This window comes from Antechinus flavipes, chromosome 1, assembly GCF_016432865.1.
Source record: "Antechinus flavipes isolate AdamAnt ecotype Samford, QLD, Australia chromosome 1, AdamAnt_v2, whole genome shotgun sequence".
Lineage (NCBI taxonomy): Eukaryota > Metazoa > Chordata > Mammalia > Dasyuromorphia > Dasyuridae > Antechinus > Antechinus flavipes.
Genome location: NC_067398.1, coordinates 674,071,149 through 674,097,885, shown reverse-complemented (window position 1 = coordinate 674,097,885; position 26,737 = coordinate 674,071,149). Strand labels below are relative to the sequence as shown.

General features: G+C 44.3%; 1 protein-coding gene across 1 annotated transcript; it reads left to right on the top strand.

Annotated features, from left to right (window-relative positions):
• On the top strand, positions 1 to 16,932 carry TMEM221 (transmembrane protein 221). The gene is made up of 3 exons (XM_051972310.1): positions 1 to 981; positions 12,013 to 12,098; positions 16,023 to 16,932. Exons 1-3 carry the CDS (start codon positions 689 to 691, stop codon positions 16,508 to 16,510), a joined length of 867 nt encoding a protein of 288 aa, XP_051828270.1. The 5' UTR covers positions 1 to 688; the 3' UTR covers positions 16,511 to 16,932.
• The last annotated feature ends 9,805 nt before the right edge of the window (positions 16,933 to 26,737 follow it).

Here is a 26,737-nt window from a genome sequence, read left to right as displayed (position 1 = left end):
GTGGCTCGGGCTCCGCCCTGCGGCCGCCCAGAGAGAGCGCTCCACTTTGGATCGGGAGGCGGGGGAGGATTGCGAAGTTTCGACCAAAGTTTCTTTGTCACTTTTTCTGCTCGGCTTCTCCGGTCGCCGCCGGCTCCTCCCTTCTCTCCCGATCCGGTCCTTGCGACTTCCCAGCAGCACTTTCTCCTCTGCTTGATCCTGTCCCCTTTTCTCCCTAGCCCCGCATCCTGACCTCCCCACCCCGCTCCGAAGCCTCTCCATCCCGGACCTCCCCCGTTCCTACAGCTCCACTGTACCCCGACTCCTCTCACGCCCCCGCCCAGAATCCTATCTATAGCTCAGACTACACCTTCGGCTCCACGGGCTCCCGGCATCCTAAGGCATCCCCAACCCCTAAAACCTCCCCCCAGCCCAGAGTCTGCCCTTGCTGCCCCACTTTCCCTCTGCGCCCCTCCTGGCTCGGACTTTTAAGCCAGTCCCCTACCTCGACCGTAGCCTTAACCCAATACTCTCCCTTCAGCCCAGGCCCCATCTTTGCACCCTTGACTTCCAGCCCCTGCCCTCCCCCTTCCCTATTCCACGAGTGTTTTCTCCATCCCTGCCTTCTCTCCCTTCTTTCCTGCTCCCCTCCCTTCCCCAGCTTCTCAGCCCCAATTCTGCTCCTCCGTGCCCCTGCCCAACTCCGGCCATGCCCTGGGCATCCAGCGGGCCCGCCCTGTCAGTCTTGGTACTCCTGGGAATCCTGGCGGCGGTCATGTCGCTCCTCTCGTCGCAGCTGCTCTTCCAGCTCCAGGCGGGCCGCGCAGAGCTGTGGGGCCGGTCGCTGGGCATGGAGGGGGCAGCCGAGGATGCCGCCGGGATCCTGCTGCCCCTGGCCTCGGCGCTGAGCGCGCTCTGCCTGGTGCTTAATCTCTGTGCGGTCTTCTTTTGTCTCCTGCTGTGCCATCTCAGCGCCGAGCTGGCCCGGGCCAGCCCAGACAGGTAGGGACTCAGGTGTCCTCAGCCGACCAGCCTTGGAGAGTCCTGGCTGGCTCGCAGCTTCTTGCGTCTCCAGGGGCAGAGTGCTCCTCAGAACATGGAATAGGACATAGAGATGACCTTACGAGAACAGAGAATGTCAGGGCAGGGAGGGCCCTTAGAACCTAGAATGTAGGAGCTGGGAAGGACTTTAGAACAAAAGTCGGAGCTGGGAGAACCCTTAGGGGCTGGAAGGGCCCCTTAGAACACAATGTCAGCTAGAAGGAAATTTAGGACTAATTTGAGAGTTTAACAGTTAGTCCAAATCTCTTCATTTTACTGACTGGGAAAGTGAAGCGTAAAGAATTAAACTGATTTCCTTAAAATCATTCAAGTTGCTAGCAGGTCCAGGGCTTGGACCTCAGCCTTCCAGCTGCCCTTGGACTCTGCCATGCATTTTACTGCCTCTCAAAGAGAGTCAGTTTCCACAGCTTGAATGGAAGCATATGCAGTTACTTCAGTGGAAAGAGCCCTGAGTAGGGAGTTGGAAGGCCAGGTTCAGATCTCCCTTCCCACTGGGCTTCAACTTTACCCTATGTAAAATGAGAGATGGAGAGGGTCAGACTCTAAAGTTTCTTCCAGCTCCAAATTTTTGGTCCTCAAAAAAAAAAAAGAAGTACCCCAGTATAATAATAGTTCTCCCCAATTATCAAGCATAAGTCATCATGCAGATCTATATTCATTGAAAAGCCCAGGCATAAGGATTGGGGAGGAGGGAAGGAGCATATAGTGGTGAGGAGGTTGGGGGAATAAGGAGAACAAAACAAGGGGAACTTTTGATTTAGAGTGATAGATTCTCAAATGTTTCAGTTTTTGGACCCCATTATGCTCTTTAAAATTATTAAGGATTTTTCCAAGAGGTTCTGTTAAGGTCATATCTATTGCTATTTATAATATTAAAAATTAAAGCTGATCAGTTTTTTAAATATTTACATTTTAATTCATTTGAAATGATAATAAACTCATTACATATTAATATGACTAGTATTTTATGATAAATAACTATTTTCTAAAGCAAAAAAATAAGAAGAGTGGTATTGTTTTACATATTTTCTCAAATTTCTTTAATATCTGGCTTAATAGAAGCCATCTGGATTATTTTTTCTGTTTCCATATTCAAATTGTTGTGACGTGTTGTTTTGGTTGAAGTTCATGAAGAAAACCTGGCCTCCCATAGATAGGCAGTTGAAAAAGGGAGCAATATTGTAATAGGCAAATGATGTCTTAGTGAAAAGAGTTTTAACCTGTAGAAATCCTAAAAGTGTTTAGGGGTTCCCAGGGTTCCCTAGAACACTCTTTGAGAACCGATGATCTAGAATAATCCCATGTTTTATGCTGAAGAAGTAAATAAGTCTCACAGAGGTTTAATAACTAGTTCAGAATCTCAGATGCAGAGCTGAAAAAAATCTCCAAATCCATCTACCCCAAACCTGCTGATTTTTATAGCAAACTGATTTTCAGGGAGTTTAAGTGATTCAAGATAACACAGGTAGGAAACATCAGAAGCAGAATTTGAACACAGGTCTTTTGACTTCAGCCATTGCTGTTTTCACTGTGGTGTATTGCTTCCAAACAGATTATAAAGATGTAGAGCTGGGGATTAATAAAATTACAGGGTCCAAAAGGAGGGAAATGATAATGCTACTCATTTCTCTGACCTCATTTATGTTCCATTCTGAGCACCAAGTTCCAAGATAGACGCTGGGTGATGTCTAATATAGGAGGGTGTCCATAGGAGGGTATATGATTACTAGGGAGAGGGGATTGGATATCATGACATTGCTTGGAGGATTTAATGATATTTAGCTTGGAAATATGGGAGAATATGTATGTGGAAGGGAGAAGAGTTATTTAGAAGACAAAGATTTTTTTTTTTTTCTTAGAATGGCAGAATCACAGAATATTAGAGGTAAAAGGTACCTCAGGGAATCATCTAGTCCAAATCTTGTCCTAGAATAGAATAATGAAAGGATGGTTAGTGCACATCTAGAAAAGAAAATAAATGGTACAGCAGATAGTGTTTGACCCAGAATTTAAATCTGGCCTCAGAAACTTACTCTCTGATCAACTCTGGGCAAGTCATTTAACCCTGTTTGCCTCAGTTGATTCATCTAGAAAATGAGCAGGAAATGGCAAACCCCAAATGACTGAAAACGACTAAAGGAAGCAGTTACCACAGAGAGTCTATATGACTTCATCAAGCATAGGTCATGCCAGATTATCTCATTTCTTTTTTCTAACAGGGTTACTAGACCTGGGAAATGCTCTAGATATTTTATTGTTGTTGTTGTTTGCTCATTTTCAGTCATGTCTGACTCTTGGTGACCCCATTTGCGGTTTTCTTGGCAAAGACACTGGAGTGGTTGGCCATTTCCTTCTCCAATTGCTCTAGATAGTTTGCCTTAATTTCAGGAAAACATTTGATCATTACTCGTGCTATGGAATGATGTTGGCCAAATGGAGCAAGTGAATTAATATATAAAACTCTTTGTAAACTTTTGAAACTACTACGTAAATGCTAACTTGTTATTATCATATTATAAGACAATTAAATGTATTTGGAGCTGTTTGAATGACCAGACTCCAAAGTAGAGATTAACAAATTGATGTCAGCTTGGAAAGAGATCTCCAGTGTAGTGCTCCGGAAATTTCCCTGACATTGTGATGCTGACTATTTTTATCAATGACTTGAATAAAGTCAAAGATGGAACACTTATTACATTTTTTGGTTGAGACATAGCTGTGAGAAATAAGCTAACATGTTGGCTTGAGTGAGGATCCAGAAGGATCTTGACAGTTTAACCAGGGTCCTCAAACTTTTTAAATAGGGGGCCAGTTCACTGTCCCTCGGATTGTTGGAGGGCCGGATTATAGTAAAAACAAAAACTTTGTTTTGTGGGCCTTTAAATAAAGAAACTTCATAGCCTTGGGTGAAGGGGATAAACATTCTCAGCTGCCACATCTGGCCCGAGGGCCGTAGTTTGAGGACCCCTGAAGACTATGGGGCTAAATTTAATAAGAGAAACTTTAATTTTAAAGTCTTAGACTTATGTTTTTAAAAAAAATCACCTTCATTCAAAATATGAGATAGGGAAAATATGGCTAGGCAGCAGTTTATCTGGTCTCGGGGATTTTTTTTTAGGGGGCAGCAGTTCATCTGAAAGAAATCTGGGCTTGTAGTAGACTGCAAGTTCAGTGAGTTCACAGTGCCTTGTTCTGACTGGTTTCTGGAACGTTGTGTTCCATTCTTTGTATCATATTTTAGGAAGGCCTTGATAAGGCAGAGTTCTAGAGTAGGGTCAACCGAATATTCCATAAGATGATTGGCTGAAGAACTGAGAGAAAAAACATTACTTTTCATCAGGTTTTTGAAGAAAGATTAGTCTTGTTCTGCTTTGACTCAGAGGGCAAAAGACCAAAAAGTGGATACTGAAGAGAGGATTTAGGTTCAATATAAGGAAATACTTCCGAATAATTCAAGTTATCCAAAAAGGGAATAGGAGATAATGAATATTCCTTTCTAAGAGGTCTTCAACACTTATCAGGAAGACTGAAGAAGGAAGTTTCTTGTATGGGTCTACTAGGTGGCCCTTGAAGGCTCTTCCAAATCTAGGAGTCTATGATTTTACAGATGGGTAAACTGAAGCATAGAGACAGGAAGTGATTCATAGAAGCTTTTACAGTTTGAAGTAAGAGGCAGTGTGGACTCTGGCTCATCTGGCTTTAATTCTCCGCACACCACTATGCTGACTTCCCCCTTGGGTAGCCATGGATGGAAGTTGTAGAGAGGACAGTTTCATCATTGCTGCTCTCTAAAAACTGATTGTGTTGTCCCTTAAGGGAGTGAGAGCCCATCACTGGGAGTATTCAAGCGGATGATCAAATAAACAGTATTTCTGTCCAGATAAAGGGTAGACTAGATGCCATCTGAGGTTCATCTTAGTTCTGAGATTCTGTGTGACCACTATTATGTCTTTATGATCTTGTATCAGTCAGTCAGTCAATGAGTAATTTATTAAGCACCTACTATATGCTAACACTGGGAATAAAAAGAAAGGGAAAAACAGGGTCCCTGTCTAACAGGAATGGTGGATGCAAACATGTCTCACACATAACATCTAAGCAGGAAAAACAGACGGTAACCTCTGTGGGAAGACACTTGAGACAAATCATCTCAATTTAAGTCAATTGACAAGTATTAATTAAGGAGACAGTGGACAGAGCTCTGACCTTGGAACCAGTCTGCCACATACCTGCAGTGTTTTTTCAGCCATGACATTGAACCTTCAGAGCTTTGGGAAACCCCTAAAACCACAAGTTGAAGAAGAGGTGCTAACCTGCCAGACCCTCCTCCTGCCATCACTCCTACTGGATCCTTCTGCCATCTCTGTAACATCCTCATGGTAATGCAGATAGACTGTTAGATTAGGTACCTACAAGGCGAGGGTTAGACTCCCCAAACCTAGGGCAAGCTTTGAAGGGGAGAAAGATTTGGGATTCAAAAATGGACAGAATATCTGAGCAGGGGAAAGGGTAAAAGAAGACATCTTGTGGAAAGGAGGTCAACAGGAATCTCCTCTTTAACTTCCTGTTAAGTAGACTTTCAGCCTCTGCTTGAGGGCTCCCAGGGATGGCCAGAGTATATCCCCCTAGTTCTCTTCCACCAATGAAGGCAGCCCATTCTAGAGCTCTTATTGTTAGGAACTTTCTCCTTCCATTAAATCTAAATTGCCCCTGGTTAGTTTCCCTCCATCATTCCTCTCTCCCCACCCCAATCTGGGGCCTCGTAGAATAAGTTGTTGTTCTAAACACTGCAGCTACTTGAAGGCAGAGATTTTACTTCCTCCTTGGAGATCCATTACTGGATCTGATGGGGACTTTCAGCTTTCTGGCAGGATGGGGGTGGGAGGTGTGGGAAGGTGGACATACCAGGGCCTCATATTTCTGCGGGTCACCTTGCAAGATGAAGCTAATGGCCTGGTGAAATCATTAACCCCAGGCTGGGAGGCCGCTGAAAGCAAGGGCAGAGGTACTGCCAGCAGGACCACGTGGGAGGTGCATGTTGGAGGGACTGGGCTTTAACCTGCTTGGCTCAGTGTAAGTAGGGGCCTGGAACTCATTTCAGGGAGTGGGAGAAGGACATACATCCAGAAATACAAACAGGATCCCAAAGGAAAGCTGGAGATGTAGCATAGCTTTAGAACTGGATGCCATCTAGTCCCAACTCCAGCATTTTTCCCATTCAAAAAATTTTTTCCACTTAACAAAATCCATTTTTCTTCTTCCCTGAGTTTAAAAGAAAAAGAAAGTTCTTGTAGTTCAAATATGTACAGTTGAGTAAAACAAGTTCCTGCACTGCCCATATCCCAGAAAAATACAACTCATTCTGTGCCCTGAGTCTATTGCCTCTTGCATATTGCATCATTTATCCTCTGGAACCCTGGCTGGCCATTATGTTGCTTAGGGCTCCTCGGTTTAGCTATGAAGAAATTTGAAACACCCAGTGCAACAGGTGCTGCTATTATCCCCATTTTGCAGATGAGGAAACAGGCTGAGAAAAAGTTAAGGGCCTTACCCAGGCTGATTCAGGCAGTCAGTATCAAGCACCAGATCTAACTATCTGTTCCACCATGAGGACATTAGAGTTTCAGCTGATGGATTGAACAGGATTGATTCCAGAATGGGGCAAATATGACCTTTGTAAAATGATAACTCGCAATCATAAAGGGAATCAGGGTGTAATAGTGGACTGAGAGCTGACTTCAGAATAAGGAAGATGGTTTCTGTTCTGTCTCAGATATATTGGCTGTGTGACTCTGGGCAAATCATTTCCATATTCATTGTCCCCAGGCAACTCTCTGGTCCTATATAAGGGGTAGACCAGGTGTTATTGACATTGGAGGAGTGAATTTCCTTATTGGGAGTCATCTCTACAAGTATGGCCCCCCTCAAATACTAGTGCTTAGAGCATTTTAAAGTTTACAAAGTCATCAGACATTGTATGGGCTAGAGCTCCTCCCAACTTTGACATTCTATGTTCTAAGATCCCTCTCAACTCTAATGTTCTCTGCCCCAAAGGGCCTCCTAAAGTTCTAACCTTCCATGTTCTAAGGATCCTCCCAGCTCTGACTTTCTGTTTTCTGTAAATTCTGGCTTTTTATCTGGTGGGACCTGTTTGTCCAGTTAATAACACGCTAATCTACCAGAAAAAGGCTTCTTTTATTTCTCGGGGCTGCAGCTAGCCGTCCACCTTGAAGAACGAATAATTGTCCATTGGTGGCCAAATCAGGACTAGAATTCAAGGATCTCAGAGTCATGGTGAAAGCTAGTTCTGGGAAGCTCTCTATATTATTAGCCAGCAGCCCCTTGGAGTGCCTTTAAAAAAATCTAGTGAAGGGTTTCTGGGGCCTGCTCTGTCCTTCTCGGGGAGTATCCCCTTGCCTCTCTCCTCCCTGGCCATACTGGTTCTCCCTCAAACACCATAACCTCCTAGTTGCCCCACTTCCCCATTTCCCATGACTTCCATCCCACCTACGTCAGACCCTTCATCTCATCATCACTCACAAAAGCACCACTTCCATTTTTGCAATCTCCAAAATGCCCTTATTGTATCACCGTTTGTTACGATTACACCTCTCCTGCCTTACAACCATGGTCTTCTCTCTCCTCACTCAACCCCTCAGCCCTTTAGTTCTTTCTCAGACCATTGGCTTTACAAAAGCTTCCTTCTCCTTTCTTCCCCAAACTTCTTGGTGAACCAGCTTACTCCACACTGCCCTCTTCCCTTGAGGCTCTTCTGCCCTTCCTCATATTCTGTTAGCACTCTTGTCTTGCCAAACCCTAGCCTTGGATTATTCCCCCCATTTCCTGCCTTCACTTCTACTTACATAATATTGAATGAAGATGGAAAAAATCACAGAAACCTGTTAATTGGATTCATTATATATGTGTGTGTACATATATATATACATACAAGTATATATATATATATGTTTCTGTTAATTATATTATATATATGTGTGTGTGTGTATGTGTGTGTGTGTGTGTGTGTATCAATTGGTTCCTTATTTCTACAAAGCCATCCCTTTAACATCTTTTGAATTGGTTTACCACTTGGTTCTTCCAAATCTTCCAAAACTCCTCAAATTTCTGTGGTTTCCTTTTATCCATCTTCTCTACTAAGAACTTCACTTCATATTTCATTGAAATATTGAAGCCATTCATTGAAAGCTCCTCTTCTACCCTTCCTCAATTCATTCCACTCAGAGACCTTCCTTCACTATCTCTTTACCCCGATCTTGCAAGAAAAAATGACCTTTCTCCTTGCCAAGGTGAACCCCTCGATTTGCACTGATGAATTTGGTCCATTCCGCCTTCTCCAGCAGATTGCCCCTCTGTGATCCCCCCTCTTACCTTCTCTTCCTCTCTGCCTCTTCTCTACAAACATACCCACAATCTCTCCCTTCTTCAAAAAACTCTCATTTTCTCCATCCATCCCTGTTAACTCCCTTTTTATTCAATTATCATCTCAATGTTGATGATTCTCAAATTCACTTATATACATACCCTTTGTCTTTGGGAAAAGTAAGGGATTATGGGTGTGAAACATTTCAGATTTAGTTGACGATTCACTTTTTTGCCTTTCTTTTTAAATTTTTTGCTATTAGAATAGCTTAATAAGTAGAGAATAGTTAAAAGTTATATTTGGAAATGATGTTATAAAGACAAAAAACATACAATAAAATATTTTAAGAATTATTTTTAAAAAGAGAACCGAGCTCAGATACATAAAAATGCTGATTTCCACTCTCCCATCTCTCACTGTCCCTTCTCTCCTCTGGCATTGCCCTCATTTTCTTCCAGGGCTTTACCATCTAGACAATTGAAATAACCCATTGGTTGGTCTGCCTTACTCATCTCTGCAGAAGTGCCTCATTCTAAATCACAGGTCTGACTATATCACCCCTGCTATAAAGTAAACTACAGTGGCTCCCTATCACTTCTCGAGTCAAAAAGAAGGGGCGGCTCCATTGCAGTGGATAGAGCACTCACCCTGGAATCAGGAGCTGAATTCAAATGCAGCCTCCGACATGTATCACTCACTAGCTGTATGACCGTAGGCAAGTCACTTATCCTCAAAAAATTCCAAAAAACAAAAAGCCAGAATAAAATAGAAAACCCTTTATTTAGCATCCAAATCCCTTCATAACCTGTCCCGTCCCACTCCCACCCTTTTATCTTTATAGTCTTTTCACACTTACAGTTCTGCTCCCTCCAAGTACAATTATCTCTTCCACATCTTGATTTTCCCAATTGAATTTTCAGGATATCATGGATCAGCATAAGAAATTAGTGGGAATTTCGGGAGAGTTTTGCAGAAGCTGCAAACAACACACATTAAAAAAAAATTAGAAACTTAGAAATGCATAAAATATAGGCATAGTTTTGCATAACATCAACATGTTTTATCTTTTGATGCTATAATAGTTCAGACTTCTCTGGTACAAAAGAAGCGCCATAAATGTTTACTCGGACTCTCCAGATCACAGGGCACTGAGCCCCTAGTCCCCCAGCACATGCTCTGCAACAATGTTCTCGAGTTGCCTGGGATCATTGAGGGACTAAGTGACTCCTCCAGAGTCATAGAGCCAGTGTGTGTCAGGGTCAAGGCTTGAATCTTGCTCTGACTCTGAGATTGGATCTCTAGGCAAATAGGCTGGGTATGAGAGCTGGACTTTCTGTAAAGAACATGAGTCTGAATGCTGCCTCAGATACTTACTGGCTGTGTGACCCTGTGCCAGTCAATCAGCTCCTCTGTCTCAGTTTCCTCATCTATAAAATGGAGATATTGATTGCAGCTTCTTCAAGTGCTTTTCATCAGAGGAGAGTAGTTCAGTCATGTTCAGTCATACCCAGCTCTTTGTGACCCCACTGGAGGTTTTCTTGGCAGAGATACTGCAATGATTTGCCATTTTCTCCTCCAGTTCATTTTTACAGATGAGGCAGCTGAGGTAACAGGGTGCAGTGACTTGTCCGCAATCACACAGCTAATAAGTGTTTGAGGTTGAATTTGAACTCAGCTTTTCCTGACTCCAGGTCTGGAGTTCCATACACTGCACCTAGCTGCCACTATATAAATATTTATAAATAGCCTACTATGTGCTAAACACTTTATAAAAAATCACCTCATTTTATCCATAAAAATCCATACAACAACCCTGGGAAATGGGTGCTGTTACTGTCTCCCTTATGTGGATAAGGAATTGGAGCAAACAGGATTAAGTGGCTTACTCAGGGTCACACAGCTAGTCAACATCTGAAGCCAGATTTGAACTCAGCTCTTCCTGATTCCAAGCCACCTAACTGTCCATCATCATCATTATCATCATCATGTATATCCAGGATGCTGTGGTTGCTTTTCCTGGGTCTCAGTTTCTCTGAGTTGCTCTTTACACCGTCACAGATCTCTTCCAGCTCAGACTTTTGCCATTCCGTGCATAGAGCAAGCGTTCAGAAGGAGGGATCTGATAAAGTAGAAGTAGAGGGTCTCAGAGACCTTCTAGTTCAACCCTCAAATTACAAAGGAGGAAATGGAGGCAGGGAGCCTTTAAAGGACAATGAGTAAAATATTATAGAGGACTTTTTATGTATCATCTCACTTGATCCTCACAACAACCTTGGGGAGCAGGTGCTATTTTATGTCCATTGTGCGGATGAGGAAATATTACAAAGGGGGAAACTGAAGCAGGGGGCCTTTAAAGGCATGTGAGCAACACAGTATAGGGAAGTTTATACATATCATTTCACTTGATCCTCACAACAACGTTGGAAGGCAGGTACTATTTTATGTCCATTGTGTGGATGAGGAAATATTACAAAGGGGGAAACTGAAGCAAGGGGCCTTTAAAGATCAGTGAATAGCATATTATAGGGAAGTTTATACATATCATTTTACTTGATCCTCAAAACAATCCTGGGAGACAGGCTATTTTATGTCCATTGTGTGGATGAGGAAACAATTCAGAGGAAGAAACTGAGGCACAAGGTTTATAAAGTACAGTGAATAAAATATTATAGAAGAATATATATATATATAAAACCTCACTTGGTCCTCGAGGAGGCGGGTGCTATTTTATGTCTATTGTGTGGATGAGAAAACTGAGCATCAGACATGAAAGAACTTGGCCAGGATCTAAGGAGGGATTTGAATTTAAGGCTTCCAGAACCAATACTTATCTATTGCCCCACGGAGCTGTCCCTGGGTGAGTGAGTATCAGAGGTGAGACACCAACCTGCTCTGCTCATCAGCGTGATTCCCACTGTTTCTGCCTTCTGCTGCATTTGGGATGTCCAAACTGGGTGATATCTTCTTCCCTAGAGGTCTTCTGGGTGCCCACCTGTCAGCTACTTCCTGGTGGGGATTTCTTTCACGGATGGCTCCTAGGATTTGGCCCCGGAGGCACTTTCTAACTCTGGTGCAGCGACTGATAATCCTCGGGGTGTGTCCGGATCTGGGCGCTGCCCGCTGGGATGGACACTGACAACATCACTGGAATGATAGTTTGAAAAGTGGCTCTGCCATGTCCTGCTTGGCCCCAGGGGGCAAAACCAGGGTGGGCAGAGAGGCTGATTTCACAGGATTAGTGATTCCAGGGTCTAGAGATGGAGGGGATCTGAAAGCCCACCTAGCCCAGCCTTTATTATTTTATTAACTTATTTTGCAAATAAGGAAACAGGATAAGGAAGGTTAATTTATTTGCTCAAGGTCACACCAGAAGAGAGAGATCTGAACTCAGAGCATATAGTTTCAAAACTTCCTGCAACAACAGGTAACTACTGTAGTGTTAGATAGACTATAGTAAGAGATGGTAAGTCCTCTGTTCCTGAAGGACCTAAAACAGGCCTCTGGACTGCTATGTCTCCATCTTGTCCCTTTACCTTAATTTCTTATTTGAAAACTTTCCTTATTTAAAACCCTTTTTTTTTTTTTAACAGGGCTGACTGGTTCCTGTTGGACAGCCGCTGCCTCCGGCACGTCTCTATTGGCTTCTTCTGCTGTGGGGTCTCGGTGTACTTGGCAGGTAGGTGCCCATCTCTTTTCTCAATATCCTATGAATGGGCAAGGACCAGAAGCTAACCCTTAACCCAGTACTCAGTGTTGAGTGACCCCTGAATAACTCCCTCCCTCTTTTCTCTACCCAACCTCCTCCTCCCCAAGGCACCTTCTCCAACCCCTAGGCCTGGGCTGGGCAGCAGGATGGCCTGTCTCAGATTCACTTGTCTTGTCTGTCGCACCACAAGGCTGCCCATGTGGTCTGAGATTTCTCCCAGGCTCCACATTCTATAACCACTTATACTGAGGGAATGCTTTTAAAAAAACTTTTATTTATTAAAAAAAAAAAAAAGAATTATTTATTTTTTATTTATTTTATTTTTTAAAAAGAATTTTAAAAAAGAAAAAGAGAAAAAGGAAACAAAACAAGACAAAACAGAATATTGTCATGTGCCCAGCAGAATATCAGGGAGGATTGAAAATATATAATATTTTATATGTATATATAACACAATAAAATACTGGTTCAAGAAAGGCTATATAATAAAAAGAAATTTCATTGCTTGAAGGTTTGTAATGGGTTTTCCCTCCAGCAACCCCATGAAGTAAGTAGTACAAATGTTATTATTCCCGATTTTATAGGTGAAAAAATGGACACAGCTGTGTATTTTTTTCCTGACATAGCTAGTAAGGGTCACTTGGCATTTTAACCTGTGTCTCCTGACTTCAAGTTCATTGCTATTTCCTATAGACACTACAATGATATTTTGTAGCTTCTCCTCAATTCTGATGTACTGTGTTCTAAGGGTCTCTCAGCTCTGACCCCCTGGGTTCTCAGGGCCTTCCCAATTCTGACCTCCTGGGTTCTAGGGGCCCTCCCAGCCCTGACCTCCTGGGTTCTAAGGGCCCTTCCAGCTCTGACCTCCCGGGTTCTAAGGGCCCTCCCAGCCCTGACATCCTGGGTTCTAGGGGCCCTCCCAGCTCTGACCTCCTGGGTTCTAAGGGTCCTCCCAGCTCTGACTTCCTGGGTTCTAAGGGCCCTCCCAGCCCTGACCTCCTGGGTTCTAAGGGCCCTCCCAGCTCTGACTTCCTGGGTTCTAAGGGCCCTCCCAGCCCTGACATCCTGAGTTCTAAGGGCCCTCCCAGCTCTGACAATCTGTGTCCTAAGGTAAAGTCTTGTAAAAGGTGGGGTTTTAGCTGGAATTTGGAGGAAGTCAGGGAAGATCAGTAGTTGGAGTGGAGAAGGGAGAGCATTCTATGCATGGGAGCAACCAGGGAAAGTATTCAGATCAGGAGATGGGAGTGTCTTGTTCAGGCTACAGCCAGTAGGCCAGGGTCACTGAATCAGGATACAGGGGAGGGATACCCTGCTACTAAATTATAAGAAGACTGGAAACCCATGGGGATGCGTCACATCCAATGAGAAATTATTTATACTTGATCCTGGAGGTAATAGGGAGCCACAGGAATTTACTGAATGGAGAGAGGAGTAACAGTCAAATGAGGAATGATGAGCGAAGTTCAAGGCAAAGGCTTGGTCAAGTCTCATTGAGTCCTTTGACAAGAAGCTAGGTACTCGAGGGAGGAGGATGGTATGGAGCTGAATTGTTTGAACACAGGGTCAAGATGGGGAGAAGAGGAAAGAGTGGTTAACACAGAGATGGTCTGGGAGAGAATTGAGGAGTCAAGAAACTGGAAGTCCTGGTGTGCAGAGAGGAAGGCAGGCAGAGGGAAAGAGAGGTGATTAGCTTATGATTAGGTGCCCAAGGTGGGAGCATTTAAAAGTGTGGACTGCTTGCATACATTTGCAAGTATTTCTATAGTATTTTACAATTTACAAAGTATTTTACCTGTTATATCATCTTGGGCAAACTCTATCCCCTCTGAGCCCCAATTTTCTCTTCTGTAAAATGGGGAATAATTCAGTACTTGTAGTATTCACCTCCCAAGATTTATATGAAAGAGGCACTGTGGGACAGTAGTAAGGGGTCTGGATTCCGATTCTGGCTCTCACCATCTGGGTGACATCAATTAAGTCATTCTCTCTATACCTCATTTTCCCCATGTCTGAAATGAAGGGCTGGCCCCTTTTCACTCTCAATCTATAATTCCATGTGAAATTAAATGCTCAGAATTTAAGTTGCTGTTTCTATAGTGTTTTAAAATTTTCCCAAATACATGATTTCGTTGGACTTTGACAGCTATCCTGGGACAGAGGCACAACAAGCATAGTTAGCTCTGTTTTAGGAGACCAAGGCTCAGAAGGGTAAACTGATAGGCCCATGGGCTCATAGCTAGGAAGAGGAAGAGGTGGGACTCAGGAATTTCCTGACTCCTCGTCCAGCTCGGATACTGAGACCCCAAAGAGGGGTCTCCTCTAAGACCACCCAGATTACAATGGATGGAGCCAGCTGTCTTGACCTAGATTCCCAGGAGAAAGGAATCTCACAGGTCTTAATTCTAGGTTGTGGCCCATGGGGTCACCTAATTGAATGTGGACATGATGAAATTATGATTTATTATCATTAGTGTCTGATTTGTGTAACTCTTTTATTACCAAATATCTGGAGGACATAAAACTGTTTAGGGCCAAAAGGGGCCATGAGTGGAAAAAGTTTAAGAAATCCTGATCTAATCCAACGCTCCCACTTTACAGATGAGGAAACAGCTCAGACAAGAATCGTCACTTACCAAAGTCAGCTGTGACAGAAGCACCGCGTTGTGGAGATTGAACCCAGTCTTGTCCCTCTGTCATTCTGTCATGAATGTGCACCCGTGGCTATCTTGTTCTCCTCAAGGACAAGTCAGGGTCCTGCCAGGATGCCTTACTGTTAGCAAAGCATTGCAGAAGGGAATAGAATGCCTGCTTTTTGTGCCTGAATAAAATATTAGGATGTACACTCACCCTCTGTGGGCCCAGTGACAGCAGCGCAGCAGCAGGAATGCCACGGGCCTCACCCTGTTAAAAATAACAATAACAATTTTTTAAATGGGATAACACAATATTATCGAATACTGGCTAGTACTTAAATAATATTTTAAGGTTTGCAAAATGTTTTATGTCACGCAAGCCTCACAACAATGCTGGGAGGCAGGTGCTCTTATTATCCCCATTTTTCAATGGGGGAAACTGAGTCAGACAGAGAATGAGTAACTTGCAAAGAGCCGACGCAGGCCCAGAATTTTAGACACCATGCTACCTATGTACTTCTTTTTTTGTTTTTGCTCTCCCTGAGGCAATTGGGGTTAAGTGACTTGCCCCGGGTCACACAGCCAGGAAATGTTAAGTGTCTGAGACCAGACTGGAACTCAGGTCCTCCTGACTTCAGAGCTGGTGCTCTACCCACTGTGCCACCTAGCTGCTCCTACCTAAATACTTCTGTACACTTAAAGCATTGGACCAGATGGCCTCTGATTTCCCTTTCAGCCCTAATCTTGGGTCACCTACTACTGCTACTACTGTTACTACTACTATACTACTAGTACTACTACTACTACTACTATTACTACTATTATTACTACTACTATTACTACAATTATTATTACTACTACTGCCATTACTACAATTACTACTACTACTACTATTACTACTATCATTACTACTACTACTATTACTACTATTATTACTACTATTACTATTACTACTATTATTACTACTACTATTACTACAATTATTATTACTACTACTGCCATTACTACTATTACTACAATTACTACTACTACTACTATTACTACAATTATTATTACTACTACTGCCATTACTACTATTACTACAATTACTACTACTACTATTATTACTAAATTATTACAATTACTACTACAACTACTACTACTACTATTACTACAATTATAACTACTACTACTACTACCACTACCACCAGCACTGCTGCTGCTACCCCTGCTACTCCTCCCGGCAGTAACATGTCCATTCCTTCCCCGTTCTCCCTCCCAGCTCTGTCTATCTACATGCTGCTGCTGTTTGAAATGGAAACAGGGATCGTGGGCGCTTGTATCCTGTCCTCCGGGATAGTGCTCCTCCTGGTCACCCTCATCCACGTCCTGCTCAGGGCCTCCAAGGCTTCCCGCCATCGCCTGCCCGAGCCGGCCCACACCCTCTATGAGAACAACACAACCCGCTCCGCCAGGGACCTCTACAAGCAGACCCCGAGTGTCCGGGCGCGGCCCGACATCCACCGCGAGTTCTCCTACCCCCCGTTCCTGGAGGCCCAGCCTCACGCGGCCTCCTCCTCACTCGCCGCGGGGAGTCCGGCGCCCGCCGAGGAGGGTGACCGCACGGCCCCCAGGATGCACCGGACGCTGTCGGCAGAATCGGGGCTGCTGGGGGCCCGGGCCAGGCCCTGGAATGGGGTGGCTCAGGAGATGAGGGGGGTGCTGAACCGAAAGACTGGCAGCTCTGGGAAAGACTCTACCCTGGTGTGAGCACTCCGTGGCGGAGGGTCCTCGGTGTGAACCGGGCCAGGGCTTCGGGGGACTAAGACTATGGACCGATGAGTCGCCACCCGTGACAGCCCCTGAGAGTCCTGGACGTCTCATAGAATCATAGGATTTAGAACTGGGAGAAGCTATCTAGTCTAATCTCATCTCCTCAAGTAGGGAAACTGAGGCCCAGAAAGGATAAGCAGGCTCATCCAAGCCTAGTACATAGCAAAGCTTTGATCCAGACCCGGCCTGCTGCTTCCAGACCCTCTAGAGAGCACTCTACTCCGGCATATTGGGGTCAAAACTAAGCCATCGGCTAAAGTCTGAGGGACTTGGGGGAGTGCACTGAAGTCAGAGGGAATGCCTGGAGCCAAAAAATTAATCTTCTGCTGCATCGAGAGACAGAGACAGAGACAAAAACAGAGAGAAACAGAGACAGAGATAGAGACAGAGAGACAGAGACAGAGAGAAACAGAAAGAGAGAGAGAGACAGAGACAGAGACAGAGAGAGAGATGGGGGAGAGGGAGACAGAGACAGACACAAAGACAGAGAAAGAGACAGAGACAGAGAAAGAGACAGAGACAGAAAGAGAGAAGAGAGAGACAGAGAGAGAGAGAGAGAGAGAGAGAGAGAGAGAGAGAGACAGAGATAGAGAGAGAGAGAGACAGAGACAGACACAAAGACAGAGAAAGAGACAGAGACAGAGAAAGAGACAGAGACAGAAAGAGAGAGACAGAGATAGAGAGAGAGAGAGACAGAGACAGAGAGAGAGAGAGACAGACACAGAGAGACAGAGAGAGGCAGACAAACAGAGACAAAGACACAAAGAGAGTGTGTGTCCCACTGGGCTCTGCCCTGCTCAGCTCTACCTGGAGGACTGGGAGTATCAGACAATCTGATAAGGACAGAAAGAGATGGGAAAGATGAGGGGAGAACTGGAAACCAAGCCATAGGATGAACTTTTGAAGGACATTTCACCTGGGAAACAGACGGTCTGGGAGAACCCTGGGAGCTGACTTCTAGCCTTCATAATTGTGCTTGCCCCAGAGGGCAAAACCAGTAGACAAAGTAGCAGAAAAACTACTTTTTGGCTTAATCTCAGGTCATCCTTCTTCCCAATTTGAGCTAAGTGCAATGGACAGCTCTGGGAGGGAGTGATACCCTATCAGGCTGGGCCTAGATAATCCTTCATAGAAAGGGGATTTCCACTCAGATCCAGATGTCCTCTGAGGTCCCTTCTCTTCCTGAGTTGATGAGGTCTTAATGAGAGATTTCATGGCTAGAAGCTGGGACTTAGTTCCCCATTTTTACTAGGACAAGGAGATTTTTGGTTTCATTGATTAAAAACCAGAATAAAGTAATCATTCTTTTTTTAAAAATGGCTGGAGAAAGAAAATAGGGAAGCAGCTGGCGAGCCCCATGCCCCAAGATGCCCCCATACACATAGAGCCAGGGCCTGGCCTTGTGAGCCAAGGAACGAGGAAGAGGGAAGGGAAGAAAGGAGGGCAAATTCCAGGCTTCACTTTGTCCCTGTGCTGACCTGTGCATACCAAGAATAGTCTTACAGAAGCTAAACTGATCCTTGGCGCAAGGAATGTGCCCCACGGTCACCATTTCTTCGTGTTGGAGTGGAGAGGGTGAGAGGGAGGGGAGAGGGACAGGGAGAGAGGAGAGACGGGGTCTAGAGAACACTCCTGAGCCTGAGAAGAGATGGGCCTGGGTAGGACATTCCCCCACTAACAGGGCATCCATGTGCTCATCACTGAAGGATTTGTGCCATCCTACCCTTGTTCCTTACGGTTTTCCCCCTCCCTTATTATGGGCCTGGGTTGGAAAGGATTGGTCAGTTAGACCTGAAGAACAGTAGGCCTTCAAAATTATGACTCAACCACGTAGGACCCTCTCTTCCCATGGACTGAGGGCGGGGGACCCTGCAGGAGAGCTCTGTCTTGTAGGAATGATGGAGTCCCTCCCACCCCGGGCCCTGTGAAATGACAGCAGCTGTTCCTCCCTGTATTGCTTAAGCAAACCTGAACCCGGGCCTAGGCTGCTGGTCAGCCTTTCTGCTTTGTATTTCTTTCCTGAGCACAGGTGACTGAATAATGATCTCGAGATAGATGTTTCCAGCCCTGACGACAGCTCCATGACTTGAGAGATCAGAAGGGCCCGAGTCCCTCAGCTCGAGTGGAGGAGCACAGGGAGCTGTTGTCTGTAACTTTACCTTCCTTGGAAAAGATGATCACAGCCAAGTGGATGAGCCCCAGACAGCCAGAAGATCCGGACCTCGAGGGAGTTGTTTGGACAGTGCAGAGCCACGTGAAGGTGAAATGGCTGTTTGGCCAGTCTCATTACACGTCTCAGTTTTAAGTATTCATGTCTTAGGAGTTACAGTTTTATTGTTTCATGTTTTCAGTCTGTCAGTGCATACTTGTGACACTTTTGTGATTTTTAACATTGCTTTTAAGTGGAGGAAATAAAAATAAATAGTTATGGAGTAGCTCATCAGCTCATCAGTCTTGTACACTGGTATCATTCCAGTGCCTCATTTGGGGAGACCCTAAATGGGAACCAGATCTAAGTTTTCCGTTGTGATTTTCCTTACTGCTCAAAGGTAGGAATAGAGTGTGAACCAGTGAGTGTGAGAAAAAAGCTACAATCTTCTCTGCAGAGACCCTGTTCCCCTAGGACTGAATCCAGGCCACAGATAAACCTAAAGTTGAGGGTCTCTAAGGAAGAGAGAGACTCCCTACTCCCCTACCCCAGACTAGCCCTGATCTTTTATTACACATTTAAATGCCTTTTCATAAATCACCCACAGTATACTGAATATGGAAGTGCCATTAGGCTATAATACAGAGAGTTGAGAAGAACTTTTTTTTCTTTTAAAAAGCTTTACTAATTCCTTTGATTTTTTTTTTCAATATTCCAGTCATTCTTTACCCTGCTCCCATCTGAGCCTTTTTTGTAACACAAAAAAATTAGGTAAGCAGAACTGACCTGATAAAATGAAAATTTCTGATATAGCATATGCATAGTTGGATGGTCCCTTAGAACAGAGTTGGGAAGACTCTTAGAAACTAGGATGTCAGAGCTGGGAGGACTCTTAGAACCCAGGAGGTCAGAGCTGGGAGGGCCCTTAGAACCCAGGATATCAGAGCTGGGAGGACTCTTAGAACCCAGGATGTCAGAGCTGGAAGGGCCCTTAGAACCTAGGATATCAGAGCTGGGAGGACTCTTAGAACTCAGGATGTCAGAGCTCAGAGGGCCCTTAGAACCCAGGAGGTCAGAGCTGGGAGGGCCCTTAGAACCCAGGATGTCAGGACTGGCGGGGTCCTTAGAACAGAGAATGCCAAGGGCTAAGATTTTTACTAAAGCACATAAAATTAGAGCTGCAAGGTCCCTTAGACCAGAGTCAAAAAGGAGCTCAAAGGTTAGTTAAATTCTCTTCTTTTACTAATAAGGGAATGCTTAAAGAGGTTATAAAATTCACCCAAGCTCATGCAGCTCATGCAGGGCTGGGGCTTAATCTTTGATCCCCGGCCAAGGCCTTTTCCTGCTACTAATTGAAGAAATAATAAAACCATAAAGCTTCCCATCACTGTTCTCTTCTCAAGATCATAAACACACAAAAAAGAATTTATTTGTGTTGAAAGAAATGTAAAAAGCTCATTTTATAGCTGTTGCATTATAGTAATTATTTATAGTTTCTATAGTTTATAGTTGTTGCATTTGATCGTTCTGCATGAGGACCTCTGTTTGTTCAAAGGCATCTCATTTTCCGAGTGTGTCCTCTATTTGGGGGCAGCCTATATTAGAAAAGAATGGGAGGAAATGGAATCAAATGTCTTTGTGCAGAGGGGCAGATCTCCAATCTCGAGAGGAGACTCTGGGGACAGAGAGGCTGGCCTGCTTGGGGAGACCACGTGGACGGGCCTCGGAAAATGATCCTGGGTGATGGTCCCTGGAGGATGGGCAGGGCTGGCTGGCCCTCATATGGCACAAACATCCATCCTCCTGCCCAGGAGAGGTATCAGATTCTATTTACTGGTTTGGAGAGAAACCTTCGATTGGCTTCTTGGATGGAGGCAGAAACTTAAGGAAAGGTTCTGGAATTCACCTGTTCACCTCTCAGAAACAGATCAAGGCCAGGCATCTGAGATCCGGAACCCTGTATTACTGTCGTAGGTGCCGGGGAGAGGGCGGGAGAATGGGAAATCAATAAGAGCTTGGGTAAAGTTGGCAAGGGGAAGGACAAAGGTTTTATAGGAGAAAGCGCCTTTCTCTCTCTAAAATGTATGATCTTTCCCGGGCTACCATCCCTGAACTGGCTGCATTCTCTTCCCTTCTCCATCTTGATTCCTTGGTGAGCCAGGTTAGCTTTTCATTATCCATTTCTCTTGAGTGTTTTACCCCCTTTATCCTTCTGAAGATCTTGCCCAGTCAAGCCTCAGTGTAGGATTACACCTCCCCTCCCCTGCTTTTGCTCCTGTGCATGGGTTACTGAACAAGGAGAAGATCAGGAAACTCTGCTGATTGATTTATATTTTTCATAATCTCAACTGAGCCCTGGCTGTCTGGAGATAATGCTTTTGTGCCTCCCTAATTGCCTCACTGTCCCACTCACCATTTCCTCAAGTCTCCCATAGCCTCTCCTCTTCCAGCTCAGCCAAGAACCTTGCCTCAAATTTCACTGAAAAAATCGAGGCCATTAACAGTGAGCTCTCGCTTCCTCCCTCTTCCTCATTTCACGACCGCCAGACGCCTTCTGCTGTTAACTCTCCTTTCACCCCGTCTCACATAAAGAAGTAGATGGTCCTTCTCCTTGCCAAGGCAACCCCTCGACAAGTGATCCCTTTGCAGCCTGTCTCTCTTTCCCAGAAGATTGCCTCTTCCATCATTCCCACTCTCTCACTTATCTTCAATCTGTCATTCTATAGTATTTCCCGTGACGATTTTATCTGCTCCCATGGTTTCAATTATCATCCCTTTGAGGATGACTCTCAGATCTTCTAGTCCATCCCTAACCTCTCTCCCAACTTTCATTCAAACTACCTTTCAGACATCTTGAACTGGATGTCTAGGAGATATGTTAAATTCAATGTCCAAAACCAAACTCATTAACTTTCTCCTAAAACTTTCTACTCTTCCTAACTCCTCTGTAAAAGATACCATCATCCTTTTCCAACCTAGATATCATACTTGATTTCTCATTTTTACCACACTAATCAATTCTCAAGTCCTGTTCATATATATATATTTATGTGTATATGTATATGTATATATACATATATTCTGTTCAACCTTTGATCCCTATTCAAGGGCTTTTCCTGCTACTAATTGAAAAAATAGTAAAACCATATAGCTTCCCATCACTGCTCTCTACTCAAGATCATAATCTTATTTGTGTTGAAAGAAATGTAAAAAGCTCATTTTATAGCTGTTGCAGTATAGTAATTATTTACTGTTTCTATAGTTTATAATTGTTACAATTGATCATTCTGCATGAGGACCTCTGTTTCAGTATCTCTGACACTGCCGTCGCTCTGGTGTAACCCTTAACCCTCATGCTTGGACTATTACAATAATCTTTTGGGTGGTCTCTGCCTCAAGTCTCTATTACAATCAATCCTCCACTTAGCTATCAATTTTGAGCTTTCCTAAATGCACTTCCAATTACATCCTCTGTCTTACTCCCTTTCTCGATAAATTCCAGTGTCTTCCCATCACTTTTAGGACCAAATACAAAGGCTTGTTTGGCTTTTAGGGACCTTCCTAACCTGACTGTTTCCTACCTTTTCAGTCTTGTTTACTTTTAATTTCCACCATGTACTTTGGGACTCAGAGTTGCTCCTCACACAGCATACTCCATCTCCCCATTTTAGGGATTTCTCCTGGTTTTCTCCCATGCTTGGAATGTACTCCTTCCTCATCTCTGCCTCCCAGCTTCCCTGGCAAGTGCTGGGGATGCTGAGAAAAGCAAACACAGTGCCTTCCCTCCAGGAGCTTCTATTCCAATGGAGAAGAGGTGTATATAAATAGGCTCTATAGATTCAAAGTAATCTTAAAGGGAGGAGGTATTAGTAGGTGAGACAACTAGTATCGTAAGTAAATTTAAAATAAAATAAAACATGATCTAAATCTTGAAGCAAACCAGGAAATCCAGCAAGTGGAAGTGAGGAGAAAAATTCCAGAAATGGCAGACAACCAAGGATGGAGACCAGAGAGAGCACAAGAATGCCAGTGGTGCTGAATTGTAGAATTGGTGGAGGGGAACAAAATGTAAAAACACTGGAAAAGTAGGAACACTCTGGTTTGTAAAGGTCTTGAAAAGGATTTTCTATTTGATCTTAGAGGTCATAGGGAAGTCCTGGAATATTGAATAAGGAGGTGACGCTGGCAGAAGTGGGTTTTTAGGAAAATCACTCTGACAATTCTGTGGAGAATGGATTGAAGGGACTGGCGTGGAAGTCTTTGAATCTTGAAAAGGGAGAGAAGCCATAGAATTGAAGAGAAGGGGGAAAACAAAGACTGAGGGAGGACCTCATGGGTGGCCCATGTAGATCCAGAACTATCTGGCCCTAGAAATAGCAGCAACCAGAGGCAGTGGTGGAGTATCAAGAATTCCCAGACCAGACCTCTTAAGAGAAATGATAGGATTCTTGTTTAATGTTAAGTGTTAGGTCCAGCAACAGTAGCAGGAAGTGGAGGAGCAAACCTGGACTTTGTCCTCTATTGGTAACTCTTGGCCTCGAGGGCTCTCTAGGGAGAGGTAGAGCTAATTAGAGAGAGGAAGGTGAATGGCCTCCACTGTTTTGTATAAGCTCTTGTGCAAACGCTGTGTGTTTTATATTTTATTTTGGGGCAGAAATAAAAAATATTGTTAGCCTGGATGCTTGCATGGGAGTTAAAGGATTTTTTATCTTTTCTGTAGCTATTCTGATATTCCCAAGGGATTCTTGAGGAAGGGAAAGAATGATTCACATCCTGAATGTTCGGCTACTAAGAGTGATTGTGAAAAGCTCCCCAAGTCTAAACCTGGTCTGTGTAAATTCATAGCAGAAGTTCTAGACCGTGAGCTACAGAAAGATAGACACAACCCAGACCTTGCTCTTAAGGAGGAGTTTCATAGATGTGAAGAAAAGCTTCCTAAAAATGTGAGCTGTCTCAAAGTGAAAGGGCTACCTGGGGAAGGAGTGAAGTTTCCAGCCCTGGAAGTCTACAAACTGGATAGCCACTGCATAGGGATGTTTCAGAGGACCTTCTTGCGCAGTAAGGGGCTGAACATGATGGGCCCAGAGGTCATACAATACATCTCATCCAGCCCAGAGTCCTCTAGAGAAGGGAGCCTCCCTCCCTCCCGAGGTAGCTCATCCACTTTGGGACAGCAGAAATTCTTGAGAAGTTTTCCCTGATATCAAGCTTAAGTGTATTTCTTGGCAGCTTTTGCCCCTAATTTTGCTCTTTGGGACCAAATAGAATAAAATCAATCCCTATGCCAGATATTCAAAGACTTGAATACAGTTATTTCATCCTCCATTCCCCAACCAGGCTAAATCTGCCTGGTTCTTTCAAATGATCCTTACATGGCAAGACCTGGAGCCCCTTCCCTGTCCTACTCTAGGCCGTCTCCTGCTGACCAGAGTCCTGGATCGGCTACTTACCACCTATGATACCAGATGGTGTTTGATTTATTCTGAATTAATAGAGGTGAAAAATGAAGGATCGGCCACATGACCTTGAAGAACTCTCTGAACTTTAAATCGATGAAGAAGGTGATCAAGGGTTTGGGAACCTCTCTGAGTCTCAGTTTCCTCATTTGTAAAATGATAGAATTGGATGAATGACCTCCAAAGTTCCTCTCAATTCTAAATCTTATCATTCCCGATGGATACTTGTCTTCTGAGGTTTCCAACGGGACCCAAACCTAGGAAGTTACAGGATGCTTCCAGACCAGCAACTTCCAACCTCCATCTGAAGGACCGCAAGCTCAGTCCGCCCGGACGGACTAAGCAACTTTCCTATGAAGGCCCCCGCAGGCCACGGTCAGTGGAACCCCCAAGCTCGGTCCTCTGGGATGTCCCAAGAAAACTTCCTGTGAAGGTCACCCAGGCTTCCTTGACCCAGATAGAAGTCTAAAGCCATGTCCCACTTCCCAAAGAGTGGACTCTGGTGCCTCCTGGTGGGGAAGAGCCTTCCTTACACGTATGCACATGGGATAATTACACCTATAAATGCACATGTGCATCCAACATCCACCCCAGGAACACTGGTTCTGTGGGGCTGGGAGGGAGGCAGAGGGGCAACCCTGAGCCTCCGTCGCCCTGAGTGCAGAGCAGACAGGCACTGCAGCGAAGGAAAATATAAGATTTAAAAGTCAAGATGTTCTCAGAAGCTTTCTAGCTGGGAAGATAAAGCGGAGGGTCTCTGGAAGACCTGAATTCAAGTTCTGACATCAGATACTACTAGCTGTATGATATGGGGCAAGTCACTCAACTTGTCTGCCTCTGTTTCCTCATCTGTAAAAATAGCACTTACCCGTGAGGCTGTTGAGAGGATGAGATCATTGTAAAGATCTTTATAAACCATTAGTTACTGACATTTCTATAGCACTCACTATGTGTCAGGTACAAATGTTATCTCATTCAGTCCTCACAACCCTAGAAGGTAGGGGCTATAAATGATCCCCATTTTATAGATGAGGAAACTGAGGTCACACATCCAGTAGTTCTCTGAAGCTAGATTTGACTTTGGTTTTCCTGATTCCAAAGCACTCTATCCCCTGTCCCCACCTCCCTACCTAATGTTTGTCCAGGTCTCCAAATCAAGTCCTAGAATGGGAGAACCTGCCTTTTCAGAAGCACCTCAGGGCACCCTTAGATTCTTTCTCCTCTCTGATCCAGGTTCATCAACTCCTTTTAGACCTGGTTCCCCTCCTCACCTCTGGGAAGTTTGCCCAGTAACAATTCATAGGCTCTCTGAATTTGGAAGCTACCTTCCAATCCCTCTTCAACCTGAGCAGGAACCCCTCTAGAACTGGATTTTAGAAGTTGTTTTTATCAATTTTAAAGATAAGGAAATTGAGGAAGGAGGAAGTTGTGGTTTGTCCAAGGTCACACAGACACTGAGAAAGACACCTGTGTCTTCTGATTCCAACTACATTGCACTTTTGGAGACCCATTCTGCTGAATCTCAAAATACCCCTTTTAAAATGAACTAGGAAGTAGAAAAGATCTCAGAAACCATTCTTTACAAGCTAGGCTATTTGCCAGTCCAGGACCTGTATTTCTTTCTACTCTTATGGAACAGAAAATTCCTCTAGACCTTCTTATATTGTATGGTTCTGGGCCACCCTTTCCCAAAAACCTTCACGGTTGGAGGCTCCCCCTGGTTCAATTGCTATTTAGGATGGGATTGTGGGAAGAGAACATGGCTAGGCTGTGGCCCCTCACAGCTAAATTTGGAGGAAAGGCTGGCTGGAGGCTAGAGAGGAGAATTTGAAAGTGGGGTTCCTTGGAAATAGTGCTGGAGTTTGATTTCAGGCAGACTTTGGAGCAAGCTAATAGACCTCTCTCTTAACCTTGGAGGGGGTAGGATTTGATTTTGAGGAGCTGTTCCAATTCTAAACCCTATAAAACCATAACAGATGGGTAGGTCTTTTCTTTGAAGTATTCGTTCCCAGCCTGAATCCTATGGTCCATGATCTCTCCAAGTTTTGATGTGACATTGGATGTTCCAAGGTCTTTCATAGATAGTTCTGACATTGTAGATACTTTGATGGTCTCTCCTCCTCTCCAAGCCCTTCCCCCTGACTCCAGTTCTTATCATTCTAAATTGTCCCTCCTTTTGGAGAAGCCCATGCCAAACAGGACCTCTGTCGAGGACCTGAACCACCTTCTGGCTACCCTCCGCTTCTGCTCCTAGGGGGTTGAAACAAGATGGAGGAAGCAGCCCACAAGGACCTTCTCACCTGTTTCACTATCCTTTCTGAAGATCTCCATTAAAGAGCATCAAAACACTGGCCCTCCCCACTATATGGGGCACCCACTGAGTTGGTTTTTACTTTCAGGTGGAAATAAAAAAGACATGAACCCAGAAATACAGTAACTCCCTCATATTTAGGAAGGTAAATTTTTTTTTTAAACTTTTCACTCACTTGCTTATGTGAACTGGGCTATGCTACTGCCCCATTTTAGACTTGTTTTCCCATCTGAGAGCATAAGATTTGA

Excerpts from the sequence above, each read along its gene's own strand:
- TMEM221 (XM_051972310.1), top strand. The coding sequence starts at position 689 with ATGCCCTGGGCATCCAGCGGGCCCGCCCTGTCAGTCTTGGTACTCCTG. Across the intron at positions 982-12,012 it reads GCCCGGGCCAGCCCAGACAG|GGCTGACTGGTTCCTGTTGG; the intron begins GTAGGGACTCAG and ends TTTTTTTAACAG. Across the intron at positions 12,099-16,022 it reads GGTCTCGGTGTACTTGGCAG|CTCTGTCTATCTACATGCTG; the intron begins GTAGGTGCCCAT and ends TCTCCCTCCCAG.